The sequence below is a fragment of the Drosophila montana genome, unplaced genomic scaffold (genome assembly GCF_035044405.1).
Source record: "Drosophila montana isolate Dmon_TW-CO22-7 unplaced genomic scaffold, ASM3504440v1 contig_1624_1, whole genome shotgun sequence".
Taxonomy (NCBI): Eukaryota; Metazoa; Arthropoda; class Insecta; order Diptera; family Drosophilidae; genus Drosophila; species Drosophila montana.
The window spans coordinates 446594-470576 of NW_026996559.1; the positions used below are offsets into that span (position 1 = coordinate 446594).

The window sequence follows — 23983 nt, forward strand, 5'->3', positions numbered from 1 at the left end:
GTTATTGTTGTTGTTGCCATTATTAATTCTCCATCAGGTATTGTTTACGCTGTGCAAATAAATTATGATATATTACGCGAGCATTTAGAGAAAACGCAGTCCTCAAACCCAAGCCCGAACCCCTCGCCTACGCACTCGTTACCATATCCGGCTCACACACACACACACGCATATACACATACACACCCATTAGTCAAGTTTGAATGCCTTCGATTAACGTTACAGTAATTACACTTGGGTGTCGGCACTTCAATCGTTGTTTAGTTGCGACGCGCTTGGACCTTGTAGTCAGCGTTGACTGTGGTCGTGCGAAAGACACGCTTTTGTGTACTCTTATTATAAAACTGTTGCAATGTTCACTGTTAATTACCGACTATAACCGAAATTATGTATTTGCATATATACCAACTAACTAAGCCTCTAGCGATAATCAATGGGTTAATGGTTAACGAAAAAATCTTAATGCGATGGAAAATATGATATTACTTACCTGGTCTTACCCAACCTTGTCCGGTCCATATTTCATCTTCAAATTTAACCTTCTTGAATTTCGCGTCTAAATATCTGAAAATGAATTTGAAGTCAGTCGAAAAAAGATCCAAAAGTTGAAATGAATATGTTCCGTTCATTTTAGTCCCGTTGTGTGATGCTTGCAGCCAAAACATAAACTTTTGAGCGGCTTTTCTATCCAAGAGAGGTATATTCTGCTATGTTATGAAATACTTCGAAAATTCAATTTCACAAAGAAATTTAAAGGTTAGTTAGTCGCCAATCAGATGGCAAAAAAAAGTTAAATACAACCGTAGTTCCCCAAATTTCCACACTTGCGGATGTAATTTCCCAAACCCCGTCATAGCGTGCTCCTTCATCAGATAAGGTAAGGTAAGTACAAATTTCAGCTCCTAGCTCCTACAGCTTGGGGTGTGCGTCACTCAGTCAGGGCAAACAGTAAATATGAAGATCTATGTAAATACATACATACATATGTACACAAAGCCATGTCGGCTTGTCCGTCTATATATGTATTTTGTTACATGCCAACAAGTCTTTCTGCCTGGTATTCATCATGATGAACCATGGAAAGTACGTCGGATCGAACTATTGTTTCACTAAGCTAACGTATAAACTATTAGTGGAAAGTACAGATATATGTACGTATGTTAAAAGATAAGATTATATTAATTCATTCTCAGAAAGTAGGTACTCAGTTTTGAGTTATCATAATGGCAAATGATGCTAGAATCGACCCGGTTCATTATATCTCACTATCTCATATATAAGTCATTGAAAATATAAGTCAAACAGTAAGTTCTTTGATGCGAAACTTGTTTACCTTTAAAGGTATCCGGACTAATCTACGAGCTTAACTATGCCCAAGATACTAGTTATCAAACAAAACAATATCAAACAGATATATACGCCGGCATCGTCCGGTTCATTATATTACTATATAATTTAGCCTGTTTTCCTTTAAAGGTATCCGGAATAATCAACGAGATTAATTATGCCCAAAGGAAACCGTCCTTTGTTTTCATTTCATTTGCGATTCTTTTATACCCATGAACCATAAACAGTTATTAAATAAATATGACGTTGCCAGACTCTTTGCGGCACGGAGCTAAGTGGGGTGCGCCTCGGCAATTTGTGAATACGTAAATGTGTGAGTTTGGGTGTTTGTGCCTGCAATTTTGCAATTTTGCGCTGCGTGGGGCCGGTTGCACGTTCGCTTATCAAGCAGAAACGGTTTTGGCGTGGTTAAGTGGAATGTCTTGCGAAACAGTTCGCAGAAGTGCATTAGCAAATTGAAAGGGTAGCGCGACAGCTGCTGGGTTCCCACGCAGTCTTGGAAAGATTTGTTATTCAGTCGGTCAAGTGTGTTTGTGGATAGTAAAGGTAAAGGGCTAGCCACTATTGACCTATTGCACTGATTCTCAACCATGAATTGAAATGGAAATGAAGCTACAATCAAAGTTGTGTGACAATTGTCGTGTGGAGGCATAAAACATTTAACAGTTTATCCGGTCAAGTTTTTTTTTTTTTTCAAAATTAACGGTCACCGAATGTTTTTCGTTTGTGGAAATTTGTTCACATGTCAAGTTCATGTCAATGCGACCACATCCACATCATTTGGCCATATCATTTACATAATGCATAGCGTGTGACAACAGCTGCTCCCTTAACCCGAAGTTAGTCAACTTACACTGCAAATCAATTATTTATTGAGTAAAAAAAGTCAACTCATCATAAATAAATACACGGGCTTTTATGGCCTGACCATGATTCATCTGGGTAACCTTTGACTCTTTTCACAGCTGACGGCGGCACGGCAAGGCCAACACATGGAGTTTAACGCCTGTCTAATAACAACAGCGAGAACAACAACAGCGAGTACAAAACCAGCGAATACAACACCAGCGAGTCTCGCAACGGCAGCGAGCAACACGCCCAGCCCCTCGACCACAAACAGCAGGCAGCCAAGCGGTCGAGCTGCAGCGGCGCCATTAAAGTCAAGACCACCGGGCTGCACGGCCACAGCAGCCTAGAGGGAGCGACAGAAAACGGAAGGAGAAAGAGACGGCGATAGATTCTATATAGCCAATATCAGTCGATCGACAACGGATTCAACATATCCTTGTGCATCTCTCTCATAATGGGCACAAAAACGCAACCTCAGTTGGCCAAAGGTAAGTTTATTCTCACTTATAAAAGAGTATTTGGGGCCAAAATCTTCCAGGTCCATTAGTATTAAACTAGTGGGTATTTCACGGCCTTGTTATATATAGCTTAATAGTTTCATCATGGGAAATAAAATCTGCCTATACCATCTGGAACTCCAAGTGTAAAGTTTAACATTTATATTTGAAAATGAGTTTGAAGTCCATCGTATATAGAACCAAAATTTGGAATCAACTGTTTCCGCCCACATAAGTATTTTCGTGAGAATCTTGACGCCGAAAAAAACAAACTTTTTTCATTTAAAAACGTTGGCAATTTTCCGCCAAATTTCCAAAGTTGCGAATGGAATTTCCAAAATTCGTAAACACATACATATATTTACTAAGTTCTTATGTTTTTGGACAAAACTGAAAACTTTGCCCGAAAAATCTTTGAATCGAATTTTATACCTAGGAAGCTTGTATTCTGCGAAAAATGTAAAACACGTCTCAAATGATTTTTCATGCCGATCCTTGGAATTGCATTTGAACCCGAAACTTCACTCACAAAATCACCCCCATTTCCACCAAGGAAGATGGATTTTCCGAAAAGTGTGAAAAATTCCTTAAACGAATTTTAACAAAGATTTTTGAAAATGAGTTTAAGGCCAATCGGATGGTAAGCAAAAAAGTCTCATACAACCGTTTTTCGCGTTTTTTCAACCAGTGCTAATGGAATTTCACAAAATTTCTCAGTCAGTTAGGAATAAAAGTTTTATATAATGAGATTTAAAGCAAACCAATTTGTTTAACTTAAAAAAAAACTTCATGGATGTCTTAACAAGGGAATTCTACGGAACCTGACATTAAACTTAATGTTATAGTACAAAATCACATATTTTAAAATAATCGAAAAAATTTCATTTTATATCAAAAAACAATAATGTCTTACACATCAGTTTCCGCTCAATTTCCGAGCTTGAAAGGATTTTCCAAAACCGCAATAGCGGAAAGAACTTTGCAAATAAGTTTGAAGACAAACTGAAACAAATTTTGTATAGATTTGTATAGATCTAGATTTAGTGGAAATAGTTTTATATAGTTTGTTGTCCCACGTTATAAAACCATAGATCATGATGATAGCATTCGGGAGTGCACGCATCAATATTTTCAAAAGGCTTTTATCGAATCGTAAATAGTCCGTTTACATCTTAGTGTTAACCTACATCTTTTGTTTAGCATTCAGATAAACTGGCTTGTTTTCATTCGTCATCTATGTTACAGTGGGAGTGTATGCCGCTGAATATTGGTTCTTGTGTATGAATTAATTCTTGAATTCCCGAATATCTGGTGTGTTCAGATTGTTTTAGTGTAGACCCATTAAGCCTGTTTACTAGCAGTTGTGGCTTTCTAAGGGCTTAACACTCATTAACACGTCTTTATTCCATCAGCAGCTTCTTACTAATAATATGTAGTTGTCCTCTGCGTCTGACCGTGTGTGATATCTGAGTCTACCACAAGGTTCAGGTATAAGGATTATAGCAATAGCACCATCACATAACCCTGCAGGAGACCGGGCCTAATAAAGTGGGAAGATTACTTTTCCGCCCTCACCCTCATCCCGAGTTGAAGGCGACTGGAAGAACTCTTTTGATCCAAAACTCGCTCATCCCCAGTTCGAAAAGCGGCGCAATCACAAGACGCTCCCAACCATTAGAAATTATTGGAAGCAGCCTTCTTCCTATGTGACTCAGGGACATCTTATGTTTTTTTCTGGCTTATGTATCCTCAATATCCTAGCCAACTTCCATTCAGTCGAAAAAGTGTTGCACCTTTAATATTACGCGAAAATTTGCATAATACGGAGAAAAGCACTGGTGAGCTTTTTCTTGAAAAAGGTCAGCTGCAGTTTCAATGCCTCCCTTTATTCTTACTTACATAAATATTTTTAACTTATTCCTTGCCCAGCAGACTTTGGAGTTCCGGGATGTCTGTGTGCCTGGAAATCAGCCGACGCTCTGTTGGTATCTTTATGACAGCAGCGTCCATGGCGATGGACCACGTTTCCTCGACGGAACGCATTTGGCTTTTCGATTTTGTGAGAAGTCCAAATGTAGAAGCTTCTAGTTTCCATAATATCCGAGATAGATGCCGGCTTCAACCAACTTCCTAGATTTAGGAAAACCTTTCGAAATTGTTAAAAACCGCTTTGTTGCCTGGGCGCAATAAATGTTTTCCAATGGTCAAGAATATGTATTTCCTATTTGACATTTTGCGGTCTTGCTTGGTATAGATATTTTGCTTTTAATTTTATATGTCAAGCCCACGTTTATCGCTCGTGGCAAATTAAGATTTAAATGAACTCTACGTACAAAGTTATCTCTATATATAAAACTTTTTTGCAAAACTCACTGGCTAAATTGACGTTTTAAGAAATTCCATCCACACTTGTGGTCAAATTGAAAAACGTTTTTATGCAACTTTTTGTCTTTCAAACTTTTTGGAAAATCCATTCCTCCTTGATGGAAATGCATGTCAAAGATTTGTTCGGTGGCGTTTCGCGTTCAAATTCATTTTCAAAGAGCCGTATGAAAAATCATTTGATTCGTGTTTCATACTTCTCGCAGGATCCAAGCTTTCTCGGTGGCAAATGTGATTCAAAGATTTTTTGGGCAAAGTTTTCAGTTTTGTCCGATTTGTTTCAAACTAACTCGTTTCGGCGATTTTGGAAATTCTATCCGAAACTGCGGTGGATTGGTGGAGTGGTTCTGCCCGATCAAACTTCAAACTTATTTTCAAAGATCTTTCTGAGAACTAATTAATATGTTTTTCGCAAAATGTACCGCTTTCAAATGGAAAATGTGGGTCAAAGCTCAATAAACAAATGTTTATTTTTTGGTTTGAAGATTCTCGCCACAAGACTAACATGGGCAGAAGCCGTTGATTCCAAATTAAATTCCTTTTTTTGGATGGACTTTAAACATATTTTCAAATCGAAGAAGAGCTTAAGATAGTACGGGTAGATTTTAACTGCGGGAACTGGCTGAAAAGTTATATGTAAAATTATAAGCACAAATCTTGCCACGGACAAGGTCGGGGCAGTATGCCCGCTAGTCTCAATGAATAAAACTGATTGTCCTGACTGACCGAAGCTGAAAGTGCAAGCTATTTTGCGAAAGTTGATTGTATGAAAACTTTTTGTTCGCCATGCAACCGCTGCAAAATAATTTTCAATGAAAATTCATCTGACACGTGTTTTACACATTTCGCAAAATCCTACCTTCTTGGATGCTTGCCGCGGGTCGCAAAATGCTGGCCTCCTCGATGGATAATGGTTAAAAGGACGGAGAAGCGAGTTTTAAGTTTCATCCCGTCGGGCTCAAACTCATTTTCCAAGCACTACACAAAAACTGAATGAATATGTGTTTCAGCGATTTTGGAAATTCTACCCGCAACTGTGGGAATTAAGCGGAAACTGTTGTATGCAATCTTTTCGGAAATTTACTTGATACGCTTTTCGCGAAATCCACAGCTTTTGAATGGAATATGCGGGATAAAGGTTTAATAAATGAAAGTTTACTTTTTGCCTTTTGGTTTGTTTACATCGAGAATTATAAGGTTTTATATGAAAAATTTGCAACGCAAAACTTGCCACGGGCTTGTAAAAACAAGCTATCTCTATATATAAAACTGTTTGTCCTGACTGACTGACTGACTGACTGACTGACTGACTGACTGACTGACTGACTGACTGACTGACTGATTGGTGATCAACGCACAGCCCAAACCGTAAGAGCTAGGGAGCTGAAATTTTCACTGTAGTTACCTTATGTGGTGTAGGTGCACGTTAAGACGGGATTTCGGGAAATTCCACCCGCAAGTGTGGAAAAATAGCGAAAAACGTTTGTATGTAACTTTTTTGTTTACCATCCGATCGGCATCAAACTTATTTTCAAAGATCTTTGTTCAAATTCATTTGAGGGGTGTTTCGCACTTTTTGGAAAATGCATCCCTCCTTGGTGGAAATGGAGGTCAAAAATTAGGTGGGTGACGTTTCGCCCTAAAATTCATTTCCAAGTATCTATATGAAAATTCATTTGAGACGTGTTTTTCACTTTTCGCAGAATTCAAACTTCTTCGGGGGCAATGCGATTCAAAGATTTTTTGGGCGAAGTTTTAAGTTGTGTCCGATTTGCTTCAAACTTATTTTCAAAGCTCTACATAAGAACTTAATAAATACGTATTTCAGCGATTTGGGAAATTCCACCAGCAACAGTGGTAAATTGGCGGAAAACGGTTGTATGAAAGTTTTTTGTTTACCATCCGATAGGCCCCAAACTCATTTTCAAAGATCTATGTTCAAATTCATTTGAGGGGTGTTTCACACTTTTTGAAAAATCCATCCCTCCTTGGTGCAAATGGGGGTCGAAGATTTGGTGGATGACGTTTTGTGTTCAAATTTATTTCCAAAGATCTATAAGAAAAATCATTTGAGACGTGTTTCACATTTTTCGCAAAATCGAAACTCCTTGGGTGGAAAATGCATTTCAAAGTTTTTTTTGGTGAATTTTAAGTTTGTTTATTTTATAACATACGTGCCACGGGCAAGGCCGGGTTATACCCGCTAGTTATTTTATATTTTGTTTGGAAATTAGTTTAAAGTTTATCGAATTAAGAACGAAAGTTGGTTGCAACGTTTTACACCCATTTTAGTCTCGTGGTAAGAGTATGGAAGCCGAAAAATAAACAAAAACTTGTATACAACCGCTTTCCGCCAATCCGCTGAAACACGTATTCATTAGGTTCTTATGTAGGGCTTTGCAATTAGGAAAATCGAATAAAACTTACAACTCCAAAAAATCGTTGATCTACATTTTCCACCGAGGAAGCTTAGATTCTGCGAAAAGTGTGAAACACGTGTCTAAGATTATAATACTACAGATCTTTAGAAATGATTTTGCAACCTATTTCACCCAATCTTTGACCCCAATTTCCACCTAGAAGGGATGCATTTTCAAAAAAGTTTGAACAAAGATCTTTGAAATTGAGTTTAAGGCCGATCGAATGGTAAACAAAAAAGTTTCACATAAACGTCTTTCGCGATTGTTCCACACTTGCGGGTGGAAGTTTTCGAACACCTTGCACCTTCATCACATAAGGTAACTACAGTGGAAATTTCAGCTTACTAGCTCTTACGGTTTGGACTGTGCGTTGTTCACCAATCAGTCAGTCAGTCAGTCAGTCAGTCAGTCAGTCAGTCAGTCAGTCAGTCAGTCAGTCAGTCAGTCAGTCAGTCAGTTATGCGGAAAATGTTGTATGCGAATTTGCGAATATTAATTTGGTACGTTTTTCGCGAAATCTACCGCACTTGGTAAATGTAGGTCAAAGGTTTAATAATCAAAAATTTATTTTTCTACAGAAACAGTTGATTCCACGTTTTAGTTATGTTTGCATCTATTTAAGGTTAGATGTAAATATTCCACAAGAATTATAAGGTTTTATATGGAAAATTTGCAACGGAGAACTTGCCACGGGCCGGGTAAAACGAGCTAGTATTTTATATTTTTGTTTCGTGGAGAGTCTTGAAGCCTTTGGAAATCAGCATGCACCAAACATTCGCCCTAATAATCGCAATAATTAAGAACGGGGAATGAATTTTGAGAAAAGTGTAAAATACTTCTTAAATGCAATTTAACGAAGATTGATGAAAATGATTTTGAAGCCAATGGCAATTAAGGATGGCAAACAAACAACCATAATTTTTCGTTTTTTGCCAATTTACCACAGTTTCGGGTGGACTTGCCAAAATCTGAAACACATATTCATTAAGTTCTTCTGTGGGGCCTTGAAAATAAGTTTGAAGCAAATCAGGCAAAAATTAAAACTTCGCCACAGAAATCTTTGAATTCTGCGAAAAGTTTCAAACACATCGCAAATGAATTGTAATAAAGATCTTTAGAAATGAATTTGAACCCGAAACTTGACCCACCAAATCTTTGACACCCATTTCCATCAAGAGGGATGGATTTTCCGAAAAGTGTGAATCGCCCCTTAAATGAATTTGAACAAAATTTGAAGGGTAAACAAAAAAGTTTCATATAAACGTTTTTCGCGATTTTTACACACTTGCGGGTGGAAGTTTTCGAACACCTTGCACCTCCATCACATAAGAAACCAAAGTGAAAATATCAGATTCCTAGCACTAAGTGTCTGCGCTGTGCGTTAATAACTAATCAGTCAGTCAGTCTGTCAACCCTTTACAAGTGCATACAAGGTACTAATATTATTCTCGTTGATTTGGTTAAGGTGCGACCTTTGGCAAAAAGCCAATCAATTTGAATGTCAAGTCAAAACTTAATTTTTTCTGACGTCTTTTGGCTTTTAGCCGATTTCAACAGTTAGATTTAATTATGCCAACATATCCAAAGTGTGGCCAATGGCTATCAGTTGTGTCCTGATTTGTGGACAGGGACAACAAGAAAATTGTGTACAGGTGCCCACCATTATTAATAGTTATGTTTGTTGCCTGGCATTGGCCCAGTTCTTGGCGTTTGGGAGCCCTCAGTTAGGCCTCAGCGGTGAGTTGACCCTGACATGATTTTGGCCGGTGGCTTCAATTATCCCAGGTGTGTCTGTGTGCTTGCTTACTTGTGACGTACCTTGACCCTCAACAGGAGAGCGCAAAAAACTAAAAAAAAACAAAAATAAAAATATTAAGTGAAGCTTCACAATTTGTCAATGAGTATAATAAATGACGCGCTCTATTTGCCGTCTTTTTGAATGAATGAATGAAATGTGCGCGCCTCAATGGAATGTCAGCAATAGTGACAACAACAACAACAACAATTACAAAACATAACAACAAAAAGTGTTTCAATCTAATGGAATCATTTCCGTTTTGTGTACTTTATTGGGTCATGATTTGTGACGTGTTTGTTGTTGTTGCAGTTGCTGCTGTTATTGTTTGTTGTAGTTCTTTTCAGTTATTTGTATACCCTGGACCCATTTTAAATTAGTCAAAATCGGGTATATAAGCTTACATAAAAAAGGTCAAAGCATAAATATCTATATATATGTATATTCAAGTAAAAAACTTGGAGTATTTAACATATATATGTATGTCAGACAATATCTCCCATCGATAATATAAAAATTGAGTGTCATAGTTAGTTCTTAAAATATCATAATGATCGGACAAAAAGCACCGAAGTTATTTGAGAATGCATTCCGCATAGCGTATGGGTAAGAGGAGAAGAAGCAGAAGAGCTGCATAGAGTGCGTTTTTGTGTTTATATTTGAATATAGAGTATTGGTAGCTTCTCGCTGTTTTGGAGGGTATCTCCTAGTCGGTCAGTCTCAACTAGGGCACACTTGTTATTTTACTTTTTCGTGCAAAGCTCTTACAATAATTGATATTTTTGGCGGAAGGCATGTGCGCAATTTGTTAGTCATTTACTTGAGTTTATTGCCGCACAGCTAATGTACAAGATTTTTGCATCATTATGGGCCGCTAAGATGCGTATCTATGACCTAATGGGGCTGGTAATTTCGTTGGGGGCCCTAGCGACGTATGCGCAATCAGCGCACCTGTTGGCCCCGCACTCTCTTTGCTTGCCAAGAAGCTGCAGCAGCAGCAGCAGCAGCTTAAGTGGAATGCAGTTCGATACCACAAATTTCAATTTAATCGAGTCACAGCAAATCGATTCAACATTGCATACCTGAGCTTAGCTCGCAATTCGAAATTTGTCGCTTCGATTAGCATTCGCATTTTTTGCGCTTCAATAAACGTTGATTGTATTCAAATCAAAACTGAAAGAAAGACAATGTTTGTTGGTGTGCGTGAGTGTGTGTTTTGTGGGTGTGTGTGTGTTTGCTTGCAAATTGCTGAAATGATTGATGAATAAACAGAGAAAGTGGGCTTCCAGACCACAATGTGTAGTTATTTATTTATTATTTATTTATTTCAATTCGAAATTTTGTTGCTACCCCCAAGGGAGCTATAATTACAAAAACCAATGGACAAGAAAGAAGGCGATTCCCGTTTGAAATTGTATCACAAACATACATATGTATGTATGTATGTACATATATGCACACACACTACATACATACATACATGCATGTACATTTGTACATGTATACGGAATATAGGTTGGGCATTTCACCCCGCCCCTAACCTTTCCACAATTTGCTTAAGAGTCGCGTACTTAATTTTCTTTTGACCTTTCGCTTTTGAATGTTTTCTTTTCACGTGCACACTCTCTTGCCGCAAGTTTCTCTTTCTGTGTCTGTCTCTCTTGCTTACTTTTACTCCCTATTTCTCTTTCCTGCTCTCTCTAATTCACAGCGTGGCGTCCAACTGCCGTTGAATATTCGCTCAACATATTGCTCATTTTGCGCTTGACAAGCTCGACAATGCTTATTAAAAACAAATTCAACTTTTGAATACCCTTACCAAAAGCAATTAGCAGCAAACTTTTAAGTAAACACAAACAAATTGCCACAATTTACCGAATTTATGTATTTCCTACCTATTTTGGTCATTATCAGTTGCAATCAATTTTTAAGAAGTTAATATTTGGAGTACACATCTATCTATAAAATCCACAAGGGGATAGCATTTTATATATATCTCACAGTTAAATCTGGACATGCCTCAAAGAAGCTTACATACTCGCGCTTGTAAGAATTTACCAATAAAACAGAAGATTTTTCGTTATGTTAAAATATTTCAATGTAAGCTGTACGCAAAGTTATGGATCATTTTTCTTTTTTTGTGACAATATCAAGAATAACATGAGATTGGCAGATTTTGAGAAGAGAACCTAAGGAACCTAGAAAATAATGTTTCATATAAGCAGTCGTCCAAATATCTAAAGAATGTTGTAATAGATATTAAGCTGGAACAAAATACTATATACATATATTAATCTCTTGAATAACAAATGGAAAACTTAAAATATATTTGCCTTACTCCAAGCTGTAAGCCTTATAGATTAAATTCAAAAAGTTACACAATTTTTAACAGTTATTTAAAGAGGAAACATTGTATAGTGGAACGTTGTAAATTTTATATGAAATTACTTCGATCCTTTTATAGTAAATCAGATATTGCACTTAAGTTCCCCCGTAAGTTAGTAATTGCATGTGATTCCAATTATTGAACTATTGAACGCAATGGGCGTCCCAAGCTTCATTACATAGTTGAGGCTTCTATCCTACTATAAGTGCTACGCCTTGTCGTAGTCTCCGCTCTGATGATGTTGCTTAAGAGCAACCTTTCTCTCTAGCTGTCATTTAGTATGCCCTTATATATAGATGGTAGTATGAATTTGTCAGAAAGGAATAAAATGATGAATATAGATTATAAATACATATATATTATTAGTATATGGTTGGTATAAGAATAAATATATATTTTATCAGTACGCAAAAGAATGCTTGTTTTAAGAGTCAACCGGATCGGTCCATTGCCGCATGGGTCGAACACAGAGGTTTTATATGATAACCTACTTTGTTTTTGAGTATCTTGATCAACCTTCTAAATGTGGTTTCGTATGTGCCTAAAATTTGACCAAGAATATAAATATTGGGCTACCTATTGAATAGCAATCAGAAAAAATAAGTCGAGAACTAAGTTAAAGCAACGTTACGTTAAGAAATGTATCGAACATCTTCTACACGTCTGTAAGGGCACTTAATCTTCGGCAACGTCTTGTTTTTTGTTTTTCGTTAGTTATTTTCTCACCGTCCGTTGACGCCGTTGTCCTGGCAATGGCGTCGATGTCAGCGTCAACGTTGGCGTCGACGTCGTCGTTGTGTGTTGGCTCTCGCGAGTCTTTTGCGGCGTTGCTAGGCTGTGGCTGTAGGTGTGTAAGTTCGGTTGCTTGGTAGCCATTGCGTCAGCGTCGCTGCTGCTGCTACTGCTGGTTCTGCCGCGTCGTCGTTTCATTTTTGCAGTTTGCTGTTTGGCAGTTGCCCGTTTGCTGTTTACCGTTTGTTTGGTCAGCGCTCGTTTCACGCGTTTTTCGCGTTTTAATTCTCGCGATTCTCGATATTCTTGTTGTTGCTGTTTTTTGCCAATAATGTTTTTAATTGCACCAAACGCTGTTCAATTTATGATATAAGTGCGAACGAAAACCGATAGCCGAACGCCAAAGAACAGAAAAAAGCACATAGCAACAACAAAAAATAAATAAAAGTTTTGTCAAACACGCTGCAACAACAAACACAGAAATAATAACAACAACAACGAAAACAAGTGCAAGTGCAATAAGAAATGTGCTAAAAATGTACGCAAATAGCAAATATCGAAATTAAAACAACAACAAATGTTTGTTGTTTTCTCTTGTTATATTCTACCCATTCCCATCGTCTCCGTCGCCGTCTCCGTCGCCGTCGTTGTCGCTCTCGCTGCTGAGGATGATGCACGGACATCTGCCATTTGGCACCTGGCACACCCAACCGCCCTCCCCAACCTGCCCCGGCTCGTCACTGACCCACCCATCGATGCTCACTCAACGCGCGCCACAATTTTGTGCTGAGTGTTTGCTAATTTTATTTAGCTGCTGCCTCAGCATAATTGTTATTGAGTCCTCATCGATTCACCTGCTTTTGCATTGCCCCGTTGGGTTTGTGGCTTGTTTTAGTTTTTTCTCACATATTTTCACGCCTTTTCTGTACTTAGTTAAATTTTTTTAAGCTGGCCTTTGCACAACGACTCATGCTTTGCCATGGTGACGCATGCGACAACGTAAAAGGTGTAATGTAAAAGAAAACAAAAACCACGATTACCCCCCACCCAAGTGTAAGCAAGGCAGCGAAGCAAAGGAACAAGGAGCCCCATTCACATGCGTGACTCATGTCATGTAAACAGGGAAAGAGGGGCGATACAGCCATACATACATACATACATATGTTGGTGAACAGTTATGTGACGTGACAGCCTTGCCGGCTGTTCAATGCGGCTCTTACGCACCAGACTTCAAACTAGAGATGGGCGAAGGCAAGGCTCAGCCCAGCCCAATCTGGTAAAGAACAACTATAATATTTTGTTTTTCCAGAATTTTTTTGTTCATTTAACGTTTTATTAATATTCTAATGCTTGATTTTGAGACGAGGTTCTGAAAAAGCTATACCGATTTTCAATAGTTCGCTTTTTAGATACCTTTCCCACTCGTACTATACGCGCCGACTTTATTTAAGAACACATATCCCATAGTGTGGAGCAAAGGGAGGATCCGCAGCGTAAATTGCGCAGCAAGCGGCGTGCGTGCATGTGTGTGTGTGCGTATGATTTTTTGTGACGGTTGCTCGTTGCCGGGTTCAGGATATCTCTTATTCGGCCACTCCCGCTGGAAAACTCAGAAATATCGTTTTAAAGTTGTCTACTGGGTTTGAGCTCGAGCTCATCGTGCTTAACGAACGCTCATTGTCCCGTCGTGCCACGGAGAAAAATATGGTCCATGCTCATCTCTACGTTAAGCTATAATGAATTAAGTGAATGTTAAGAGAGAGATAAAGTATATGTGTTCTGCGGCCGGCCTGTCTGGCTCTCTTTACTGCCCAAGTCAGACTTGTGAGAGAGGAAACACGTAGAATTCAAAACATAAGCAACAACGATGCTGTTAATAAAATATTATCTCTCCAAGGTCACCAATTCTGACGTCCACGTTTATTGTTCTCTTAAGAGCCGCACTTGTTTACATTTGAAGCGCATTTACAGTTCTCCCAAATGCATTCGCATTAACTTAATCACATGTGGACACGCACACACACTAATAGTCGGGTGCTAAAGCATTTTTGCATTGCTTGTGTTACCTGTTGCTCTGTTACATTGTTTCTCAGTTGCTGCCATTTGCAGAAGTAGCTCCCACTCTCTCACCTTCTCCACCAAGCGGAGTAGATTCTGCTTTGGTTTGCGGTGAGATATTCATTTGCCGGTTCCGTTAGTTTGCCATGTCATGCAATAATTTTGTACACTATTACCTGGTACATGCTTTTGTTACCCTATAGCCATAAAAAATGTGTAATAATGTTGTGAATGGGCTTCTAACTGACTGAATAAAGTTTACAAAGTATAGACTATGCAATATTGTATATCAGGATTATTTGCAATTGGCTCTCAGTTTGTGTGTCCAATTTGCATTAAGTTGTTGCTCATTTGCAAAATCAATGAAGCATTATTAACATATTGTAATAATTATAGGCAATTGTAATCAGAGAGCATTGATCGTCTATTCGCAAACCAAACAAATAATTAAACCAAATTCAAATTTCACGTTTGTTTTCCTTTTGTTCACCAAGCACGAATATTGTTGTAACAACAAGAATTTTAAATATTTTGAACAGATTTCCGCTCTCTTGTTGCCTGCTGCTGCCGCTGTTGTTGTTAGCAGTCAAAATAGTGTTCGAAACTAAACAACAAGCAGGCATTCAAATGGGCAGCTACAGTGTTCACTCATTACAAGGGTTTCGCCCATGATTAATCTTAAAACATTCGATGGTGCTGCCACATTTTCAATCCTTTGTCAGGTGGCAACGCCACCGATCTGCTTAATTGTCAGCTTAACAGTCTGAACTGCCTGCTAATTTTACCAGGCGGATAAAGTTAATGAAGTGTGAACAGTTGCGAAAACTGTTTGGTGGTCTCCGTTGAATTTGACTAAATGTAAGTGCAACTGTTTACTTTGACGAATACCTTTTAAAATTTTAATATTTCTAAAGGTTTTTTCAAGAAAATGGAAGAATGTGACATGGAAAGAAGATCTAGTCAAAAATATTGCTATAATTAACAGTGTTTTATTGAACATTTTTTAAACTTATTTATATGTTATGCTACTGGATTCCTCTTTTAGCCGGTGCTCATAGTACTTATGGGCGGGTAGAGAAATTGTCGAGTTGTTAAAATTGGCAAAGCTAAATCCGAATCAGAGGCGAAATGTGTGTATTTATTTATTACTCATACGCCACGTGCGACCAACCGGCCAACAAATTGATGAGAACCATTTGCGGCGCTGCACAGCTGTTGTGTTGCATTGTTGTTGCTATTGTTGGTATTGTTATATCGTTAGGCTAGAAGGTGTTGTGTGTTGTCTATGGCACGCGATGGCAAATGCCTTGCGATTATAGGTGTATAGCCCGGCGCATGATAATGGCCTGCATTGAAAAGGGCAAAGGAAATACACGCTTACATTTTTTTAACGCTGTCAGTATTTGGGTATATTTGCGTTTAAGAATCCGGTACAAACTTCCTTACTTAAGTTAGTTTATTTTCCTTTCCGAAATTCTTGTTTGAGTTTGGATTTAATCATAGTAATTCCTTGATTTACTTATTTTAACAGAGGTTTCATTAGTGCGGTGTCCACAGGCTGCTTTAACCCTCGACTCACTTAGACCATAATTGGTCCATTGTGATGCCGCAGAGGACACGTACTTTCCGTTTTCCAGACCAAAATAACGGCAGAGGGACCAATAAGCCTTATGTACGGATGAATCTTAAATGTGTTTGAGTCTTTGCTTATAGATATCCTATAGGTTTAAAGGCAATAAGTTCCAACGAATTGGTATCTAGTTTTGCATAGAGTGGGACAGGGTCGGATCTCTTGCTCGTCCCTATGACAAAAACAGCTGCATAAGCCGATAAAGGGGGCTAGGATTCTGTCGGTGCCCACCAGCCAGTCTCCAGTAATAGCTCTAACTACTGCTGTGCAACTGAACCCATCCAGCTGATACAGCTCTGTGGAGCGTTTTTAACACCGAGTCGGCCAAGTTTGTCGGACGAAACACAAAATGCCTTTGAATTAAAAGCATTCAAGTGTCTCTCGTTTTCTTATCGCAGAGGATCAAATCGTTATTTGCCAGCCTTGGCAGTTGGTCTGTTCGGAAGTTGCCATCGATCTCTGTGTGGCCTAAGCCCGTTTAAGATGAACATCAAACTGCTTAGACATCTCCATGACGATTATCTAGTTAGATCCTTCCGTAAGGATCCTATCGCAGCTATCCTATATATGAGCTACAGTAGTCGGTAGTATGGGGATAAGATGGACTTAAGCGCCAGAGAATACTGCACGTTGTTATTAATTAAAGAAGTCTTTTTTGTATTTCCCGGTGAAGAGGAATAACTCGGGTTTTGCGGAATATTTTCCCAGGCCAACGTTTGATGTCCATTTGAATACTCTGTATAGAGCATCAGTCATGCGCTCGAACAGAAATTGTCGGAATATTCCCGGGCATACGACAGCACGTTATCCGCGTTGTCGCAATCATGCGATTTCCTTCACCCTCCATAGGTCGTAACAGAGATAGAGGTTAGAAAAATGCCTTACAGGGTGCCTTCTAAGTCGAGAACGGCTACTAAGGTAAATTCCTTTTGCAGAAGAGATTTTCCTTTAGACGAAGTGACAGCAGCTGTTTCAGTGAGATTGAGAAGTGGAAGAGCGGAATTTTACCTCTCAGATGGAGACCTAAAAGCCGTTGCATTGTCTTCAATGCTGTGAAAGGGCAGGAAACTGAAGGTCACGCAGCTTGTCATACTCCGTAGGGTATGTTATCAGCATTTATAATAGAACATCTAGTTGTTCCTGGCTTGAATTTGTTCATTAATCGACAGGTTGCTTAAGATGTCCAAGGCATGGAGGATGCCTTTCGCAACTTTGAACAAAAGAACCGTCTAGCAGTTCGTTTTGCTTGCCGTAAACCTTTTTTGCCAATGCGCATTTAATATAATTGGCTTTGGTTTTAGCTATAGGCATGCAACCGTTTTGTTCCCATCGCTGAAATTAGGAAGCAAATTTTTGTCTTGGTATTTTTTTTTATTTTTTACCCCAGCCTTCCCAGCTAAGGGTTCTGGAGGATGGCGACGTTAGTTCCGTCCTGAAGAATTCAGACCACAAGAGTAGCGGTAGCTGTTTTGGAGTGGGTATGGTAAATCTATACAAGTATTTACCCATCTTTAGTGTTAGCCTTCACCACTGTACAGCTTGTCTCGTCGACGATGACGTCGACAAAGTCCGAAAAGATCCTTTGCGAGACGAGGGGTGTCCTACATATTCCTGTCTAGGGTATTATTAGCCACAATCAACTCCTGGACTTTGGGTGACCCACGGTTAGGCATTTTCGAGGCTCTTCAGCGGCTGTTTAACGTTTACCGAGTGGGAGCGGCATACCTGGATGGATACGCTCTTCTCACTACACGTGGCTATTCCGCTCGACTTACCTAGAGATCTAGCAGATAGGATAGGAAAAGATCGTTTAGGATAAGGATGACGTGGAGAGAAGGTCTCTTCGTCTCCTCTACCTCTAGTTGTTTAAGAATCCTTTTGGATCATGGCGAAAAGACACACTTGAGTGTGTGGCCTGCTTAACACGACGCGTTAGTGAAGCAACCGTCGTATACTATTACTTTGGTCCTGCCCTGATGCCAACAAACATCCAACCACAAAGGTGGTGGCTCTCCAATTTCCATAGCTGCGAGGAGGCTGCTGTCATTTTCCACCCATATCCACTTGTTCCGGGAATCTGGCCGTTCCTATAGCCGCGCTATACAGAGGCACAATTTGGACCTTATCCCTTGTCACCCCAGCAAATGAGCGAGTTAGGCGCTACGGACGTGATCGCTGGATATGGGGTTTGGGCTGCGCTAACTAAGATTTTGTCGAAGCTGATGGCTTAAACTCGGGCACTAACCAACTCCACGAGTGACGCCCACCTGACGACACCTCGAAATAAGATTTGTTCCCCTATAGGCTTTCGTTTTCGGTTATAAAGTGAGCCGGTTAGTTTGTGTTTTTGTTCTTAAGATATGTGTTCATATGTGACTCTCACGCATAATCGGGTAAATGGATCACAGAAAGAAAGAGGCATTTCCGAATCCATAAAGTGTATATGTTCTTGATCTATATATCTGACCGACTATATTATTGCGATGATCTCGGAAATTACTACTAAAGCTAAAGGCTTAAAAATTAAAATATATATTCTTGTATATCATATAAAAGACGAGTTCCATATCCATAATATCGATAAGTATCGATTTTTTTTAAAGCTCGGAGATTATGAGAGATATGGTGATGGCCGTGTACCATTCACAAAATATTTCAGATACCTCTTCCTGTTCTCCGGAAAATTGAAAAAGGTTTATTCCTAAAGCTAAAGTCGGTTTGGCATATCCCAAAATTTGGGTGACATATGGATCGGATAGTTAATACCGAAATTATGCAAAATGCACTTCCAAGAGTGCGGGACCAAGGAAATGTGTGCTTTTGGACGTTGCAATGGTTGTGAAGGCATCAGGACAACTCCTAACTAGAATCGGATTTTTTTTTGTCTGTGTGAGGGATGCTCCAGACTGATCATAGCGCATTACTAGTTCAAAGTTAATAGCTCATTGGGGGAAGATAACGACGACGACGACGACGACGTTGACAACGTGTCTGGTCCTCGCCATTTGATATATATGTGTATCCACCAGAAAGATGACGGTTGGGCAATGCCCGCTTATCGCAGCAGGGCGCCAGTAAAAGCGAGGCACGGAGAGGCACCCAATAACTTAGAGCCGTAGTCATGCCCGGTGCTAGGAAATGCAGTGAGATAGGGAAAAGTATGCGGCAGCGGCCGGATACACTGGAGCTGGATGTACTGACCGGGGACCAAAATAGCGCAAAATACGAACTAAGGGATGAGGAGCAGGGTCAGGTGCAGGAGCAGACGGCAGCAGTGATGCGTCGCACCCGTTGGTTTAATTTTGCAAGTAAATCGCGACGCCGTCGACGACAGCGATGCGAAGAGGAGCAGATGCAGCTGGCGCTGGAGCAGGAGCAAGACGAGCAGCTGCAGCAGGTGCGCCTAGCCCAGCCGGAGACCATGAACATCGGCAATTCCACGCTGACAATAGCCTCGCCCTTGCCCGCAAACTTGAAAGCAACGGTGACAACGACAACAACAACCACGTCGAGCGACCTGGCCGAAAGCTTCTATAGCCTGGCCAATGCGGACATAACGGAACCACCTATAACCACCGTCGATGTGGAACTGCAGTACAAGGAACAGCCCCTGGCCAAGCCGCATTTGTCCATGCTGCAGCGCTTCGCCAGCTGGCGGCGCAGTGCGCCCGAAAGCCTGCCCAGCCGTCGGTGCAGTCACAGTCCACTCGATGAACTGGACCCGCAGCAACCGCAACTCCTGGCATCGGCATCGGCGCGTAATTTGCGACGCTTATCGCAACTGCGACGCCGACGCAGCTCGTACTATTTCTCGGGTAATTGGGCGGGACATTTCCCTGTAGTGCCTTTAATGGCTTAGGCTTAACTCAGAACTCGTGTTTTGTAGCCAACTAATTTGTGCCTTCTTCTATTACAGATAATGAGCGCAGGATCCGCGCCAATGACAAGGAATTTAATTCTCAGTTTAAATATCACGTAAGTTGAACGGATTATCTCTCAAATTCATGCTATGGAATATTCATTTTGAATAACTCCGTTTGTTGTTTATATGAAGTGAATAGCTACATCTCTATATATAAAACTGTTTGTCCTGACTGACTGACTGACTGACTGACTGACTGACTGACTGATTGGTGATCAACGCACAGCCCAAACCGTAAGAGCTAGGAAGCTGAAATTTTCACTGTAGCCACCTTATGTGATGTAGGTGCACGTTAAGACGGGGTTTCGGGAAATTCCACCCGCAAGTGTAGCAAAATCGCGAAAAACGTTTGTATGTAACTTTTTTGTTTACCATCCGATCGGCCTCAAACTTATTTTCAAAGATCTTTGTTCAAATTCATTTGAGGGGTGTTTCACACTTTTCGAAAAATCCGTTCCTCCTTGGTGGAAATGGAGGTCAAAGATTTGGTGGGTGACGTTTCGCGCTCAAATTCATTTCCAGAGATCTATAAGAAAAATCATTTGCTACGTGTTTCACACTTTTCGCAGAATTCAAACTTCTTCGGGGGGAATGCGATTTAAAGATTTTTTGGGCGAAGTTTTAAGTTGTGTCCGATTTGCTTCAAACTTATTTTCAAAGCTCTACATAAGAATATAATAAATACGTATTTCAGCGATTTGGGAAATTCCACCCGCAACAGTGGTAAATTGGCGGAAAACGGTTTTATGAAAGTTTTTTGTTTACCATCCGATCGGCCCCAAACTTATTTTCAAAGATCTTTGTTCAAATTCATTTAAGGGGTGTTTCACATTTTTCGAAAAATACGTTCCGCCTTGGTGGAAATGGAGGTCAAAGATTTGGTGGGTGACGTTTCGCGCTCAAATTCATTTCCAGAGATCTATACGAAAAATCATTTGAGACGTGTTTCACACTGCTCGCAGAATCCAAACTTTTTCGGGTGGAATGCGACTCAAAGATTTTTTGTGCGAAGTTTTAGATTGTGTCCGATTTGCTTCAAACCTATTTTCAAAGCTCTACATAAGAATGTTATGAATACGTCTTTCAGCGATTTGGGAAATTCCACTCGCAACAGTGGTAAATTGGCGGAAAACGTTTGTATGAAAGTTATTTGTTTACCGTCCGATCAGTTTCAAAATCATTTCAAATTTTTTTGCGAACATTGATTTTATAACATACGTGCCACGGGCAAGGCCGGGTTATATCCGCTAGTCTCTATATATAAAACTGTTTGTCGTGACTGACTGACTGACTGATTGGTGACCAACGCACAGCCCAAACCGTAAGAGCTAGGAAGCTGGAATTTTTTACTGTAGTTACCTTATTTGACGAAGGTACACGTTAAATATGGAAATATCGAGAAAAACGTTTGTATGCAACATTTTTGTTTACCATCCGATCGGCCTCAAACTTATTTTCAAAGATCTTTGTTCTAATTCATTTGAGAGGTGTTTCGCACTTTTTGGAAAATCCATCCCTCCTTGGTGGAAATGGGGGTCAAAAATTTTGTGGATGACGTTTCGCTCTCAAATTCATTTCCAAGGATCTACCTAAAAAATTATTTGCGACGGGTTTCACATTTTTCGCAAAATCCAAAGTTCTTCGGTGGAAAGTGCAATTGAACGATTTTTTTGGTGTAGCTTTAATTTTTTCCAATTTTCTTCAAACTTATTTTCAAAGCTCTGCATAAGAATTTAATGAAAACGTGTTTAAGCGATTTGGGAAATTCCACCTGCAACAGTGGTAAATTGTCGGAAATCGTTTGTATGAAAGTTGTTGGTTTACCATCCGATGAGTTTAAAAATCATTTTCAAAGCTTTTTGAGAACATTTACTTTACACGTGCCACGGGCAGCGCTGGTCTATACCCGCTAGTCTTACTATATTTCTAACAAAATATATGTTTTTATATTTTTTAGAGGGTAACGGCGGAGATATCTTAAACTATGAATGATCTTTATCTGTTTGTTCCACATGAGAGCCTACATACCAAATTTGTTGCTTCTAGCTCCGAGATAGACTCTAAAAGTCTAATCTGAAAATCGATTTTTTTTGATTTCGTGGAAATAGAGTGAAATCAACTGGATCTTCACGGTTAATTGGGAACCCTAAGTTCCAATTTCGAAGCCCCTTGCTCTTATTGTCTTTGAGTATGTCTAGATTAACTCGACTCTTAATGTTGACCAAGAATATTTATACTCTATTGGGTTGGAGACGCCTCTTCCTGTTTGTCACATTCATTGGTATATGTTGCGAACGGGACATACTTGGCCTGTAAGTTAAATGTAGGAAGCAAAATGAATCCTGCATTTGGGATCGGTTCGGAGATGTCTCCTTTAATACAAATGGCAATTAAATCTATATAATCTATAAAGCCCATTGTTATGACTGATATACACGCATTAGGGTTACTAAGTACGAGGAAGCTGAAATTTTTACTGATGTTGGAAGTACAAGCTAAGACGGGGTTTTCGAAACTTTTATTGGATTTAATCCGCATTAAACTTATTTTCAAAGATTCTTATGAAAAATCATTTAAGACGTGTTTCACGCTTTTCGAAACATTTATTCCCATGGGCGAAAGTTCTCTATCTCTATATTTAATTCTGTTTGTCCTGACTGACTGACTGGTGATCAATCCAAGCCTTAAGATCTAGGATGCTGAAATGTTCACTGTAGTTACCTTATGTGATGGAGGTGCATGCTAAGGCGGTTTAAGGTTTAAGGTTTATAAAATAGCACCCGCAAGTGTGAAAAATAGCTTAAAACGTTTGTAGGAGGTATTTTTGTTAACATTCGATCGGCGTCAAACTCATTTTCAAAGTTTTTTTTATACCCTTGCAGAGGGTATTATAATTTTGTCGTGAAATGTTCAACGCATAGAAGGAGACATCTCCGACCCCATAAAGTATATATATTCTTGATCAGTATCAACAGCCGAGTTGATATAGCCATGTCCGTCTGTCCGTCTGTCTGTTTCTATGCGAACTAGTCTCTCAGTTTTAAAGCTATCTTTATGAAACTTTGCAGAAGTCCCTCTTTTTGTTGCACGCAGTTCATATGTCAAAACCAGCTGGATCGGATCACTATATCATATAGCTGCCATAGGAACGATCGGTCGAAAAGTAGGTTCTTGTATGAAAAACATTTTTGTTTATAAAGTTATCTTTACTAAACTTGGTATTTATTAGTTTTACTACGTTCCCCATATATATGCAAAATCCTATTAAGATCGGACAACTATATCATATAGCTGCCATAGGAACGATCGGTCGAAAATTAAGTTTTTGTATGGAAAATTTTTATGTTTTTCAAGATATCTTGACCAAACTCAGTACTTATTAGTTTTATTAAGCTCCCCATATATATGCAAAATTCGATTCAGATCGAGCAACTATATCATATAGCTGCCATAGGAACGATCGGTCGAAAATTAAGTTTTTGTATGGAAAATTTTTATGTTTTTCAAGATATCTTGACCAAACTCGGTATTTATTAGTTTTACTACGCTCCCCATATATATGCGAAATCCTATTAAGATCGGACAACTATATCATATAGCTGCCATAGGAAAGATCGGTCGAAAATTAAGTTTTTGTATGGAAAATTTTTATGTGTTTCAAGATATCTTGACCAAACTCGGTATTTATTAGTTTTACTACGCTCCCCATATATATGCAAAATCCTATTAAGATCGGACAACTATATCATATAGCTGCCATAGGAACGATTGGTCGAAAATTAAGTTTTTGTACGTAAACCTGTTTTGTTTTTCATGATATCTTAACCATACTCGGCATTAACTATTTTCCCTGTACTTCTTAGATACGGGCAAAGCACTATAAGCATTTTGAAAAGGTTGGGTCTGCAAGGGTATTAAATCTTCGGTCTGCCGAAGATAGCACTTCTTTCTCGTTTTTAAATCTT

General features: G+C 39.3%; 1 protein-coding gene across 2 annotated transcripts in view; it reads left to right on the forward strand.

The window, feature by feature from the left end:
• The window catches only part of ATP8B (ATPase phospholipid transporting 8B), a 65451-nt gene that overhangs the window by 27937 nt on the left and 13531 nt on the right, over window positions 1-23983 (forward strand). For both annotated transcript variants that reach the window (XM_064700013.1, XM_064700014.1), the window contains exons 2-3: window positions 2313-2684; window positions 20013-20071. In XM_064700013.1, the coding sequence (XP_064556083.1) occupies window positions 2651-2684; window positions 20013-20071 (93 nt within the window). In that variant the 5' untranslated portion in view covers window positions 2313-2650. The remainder of the gene's footprint in view (window positions 1-2312; window positions 2685-20012; window positions 20072-23983) is intronic.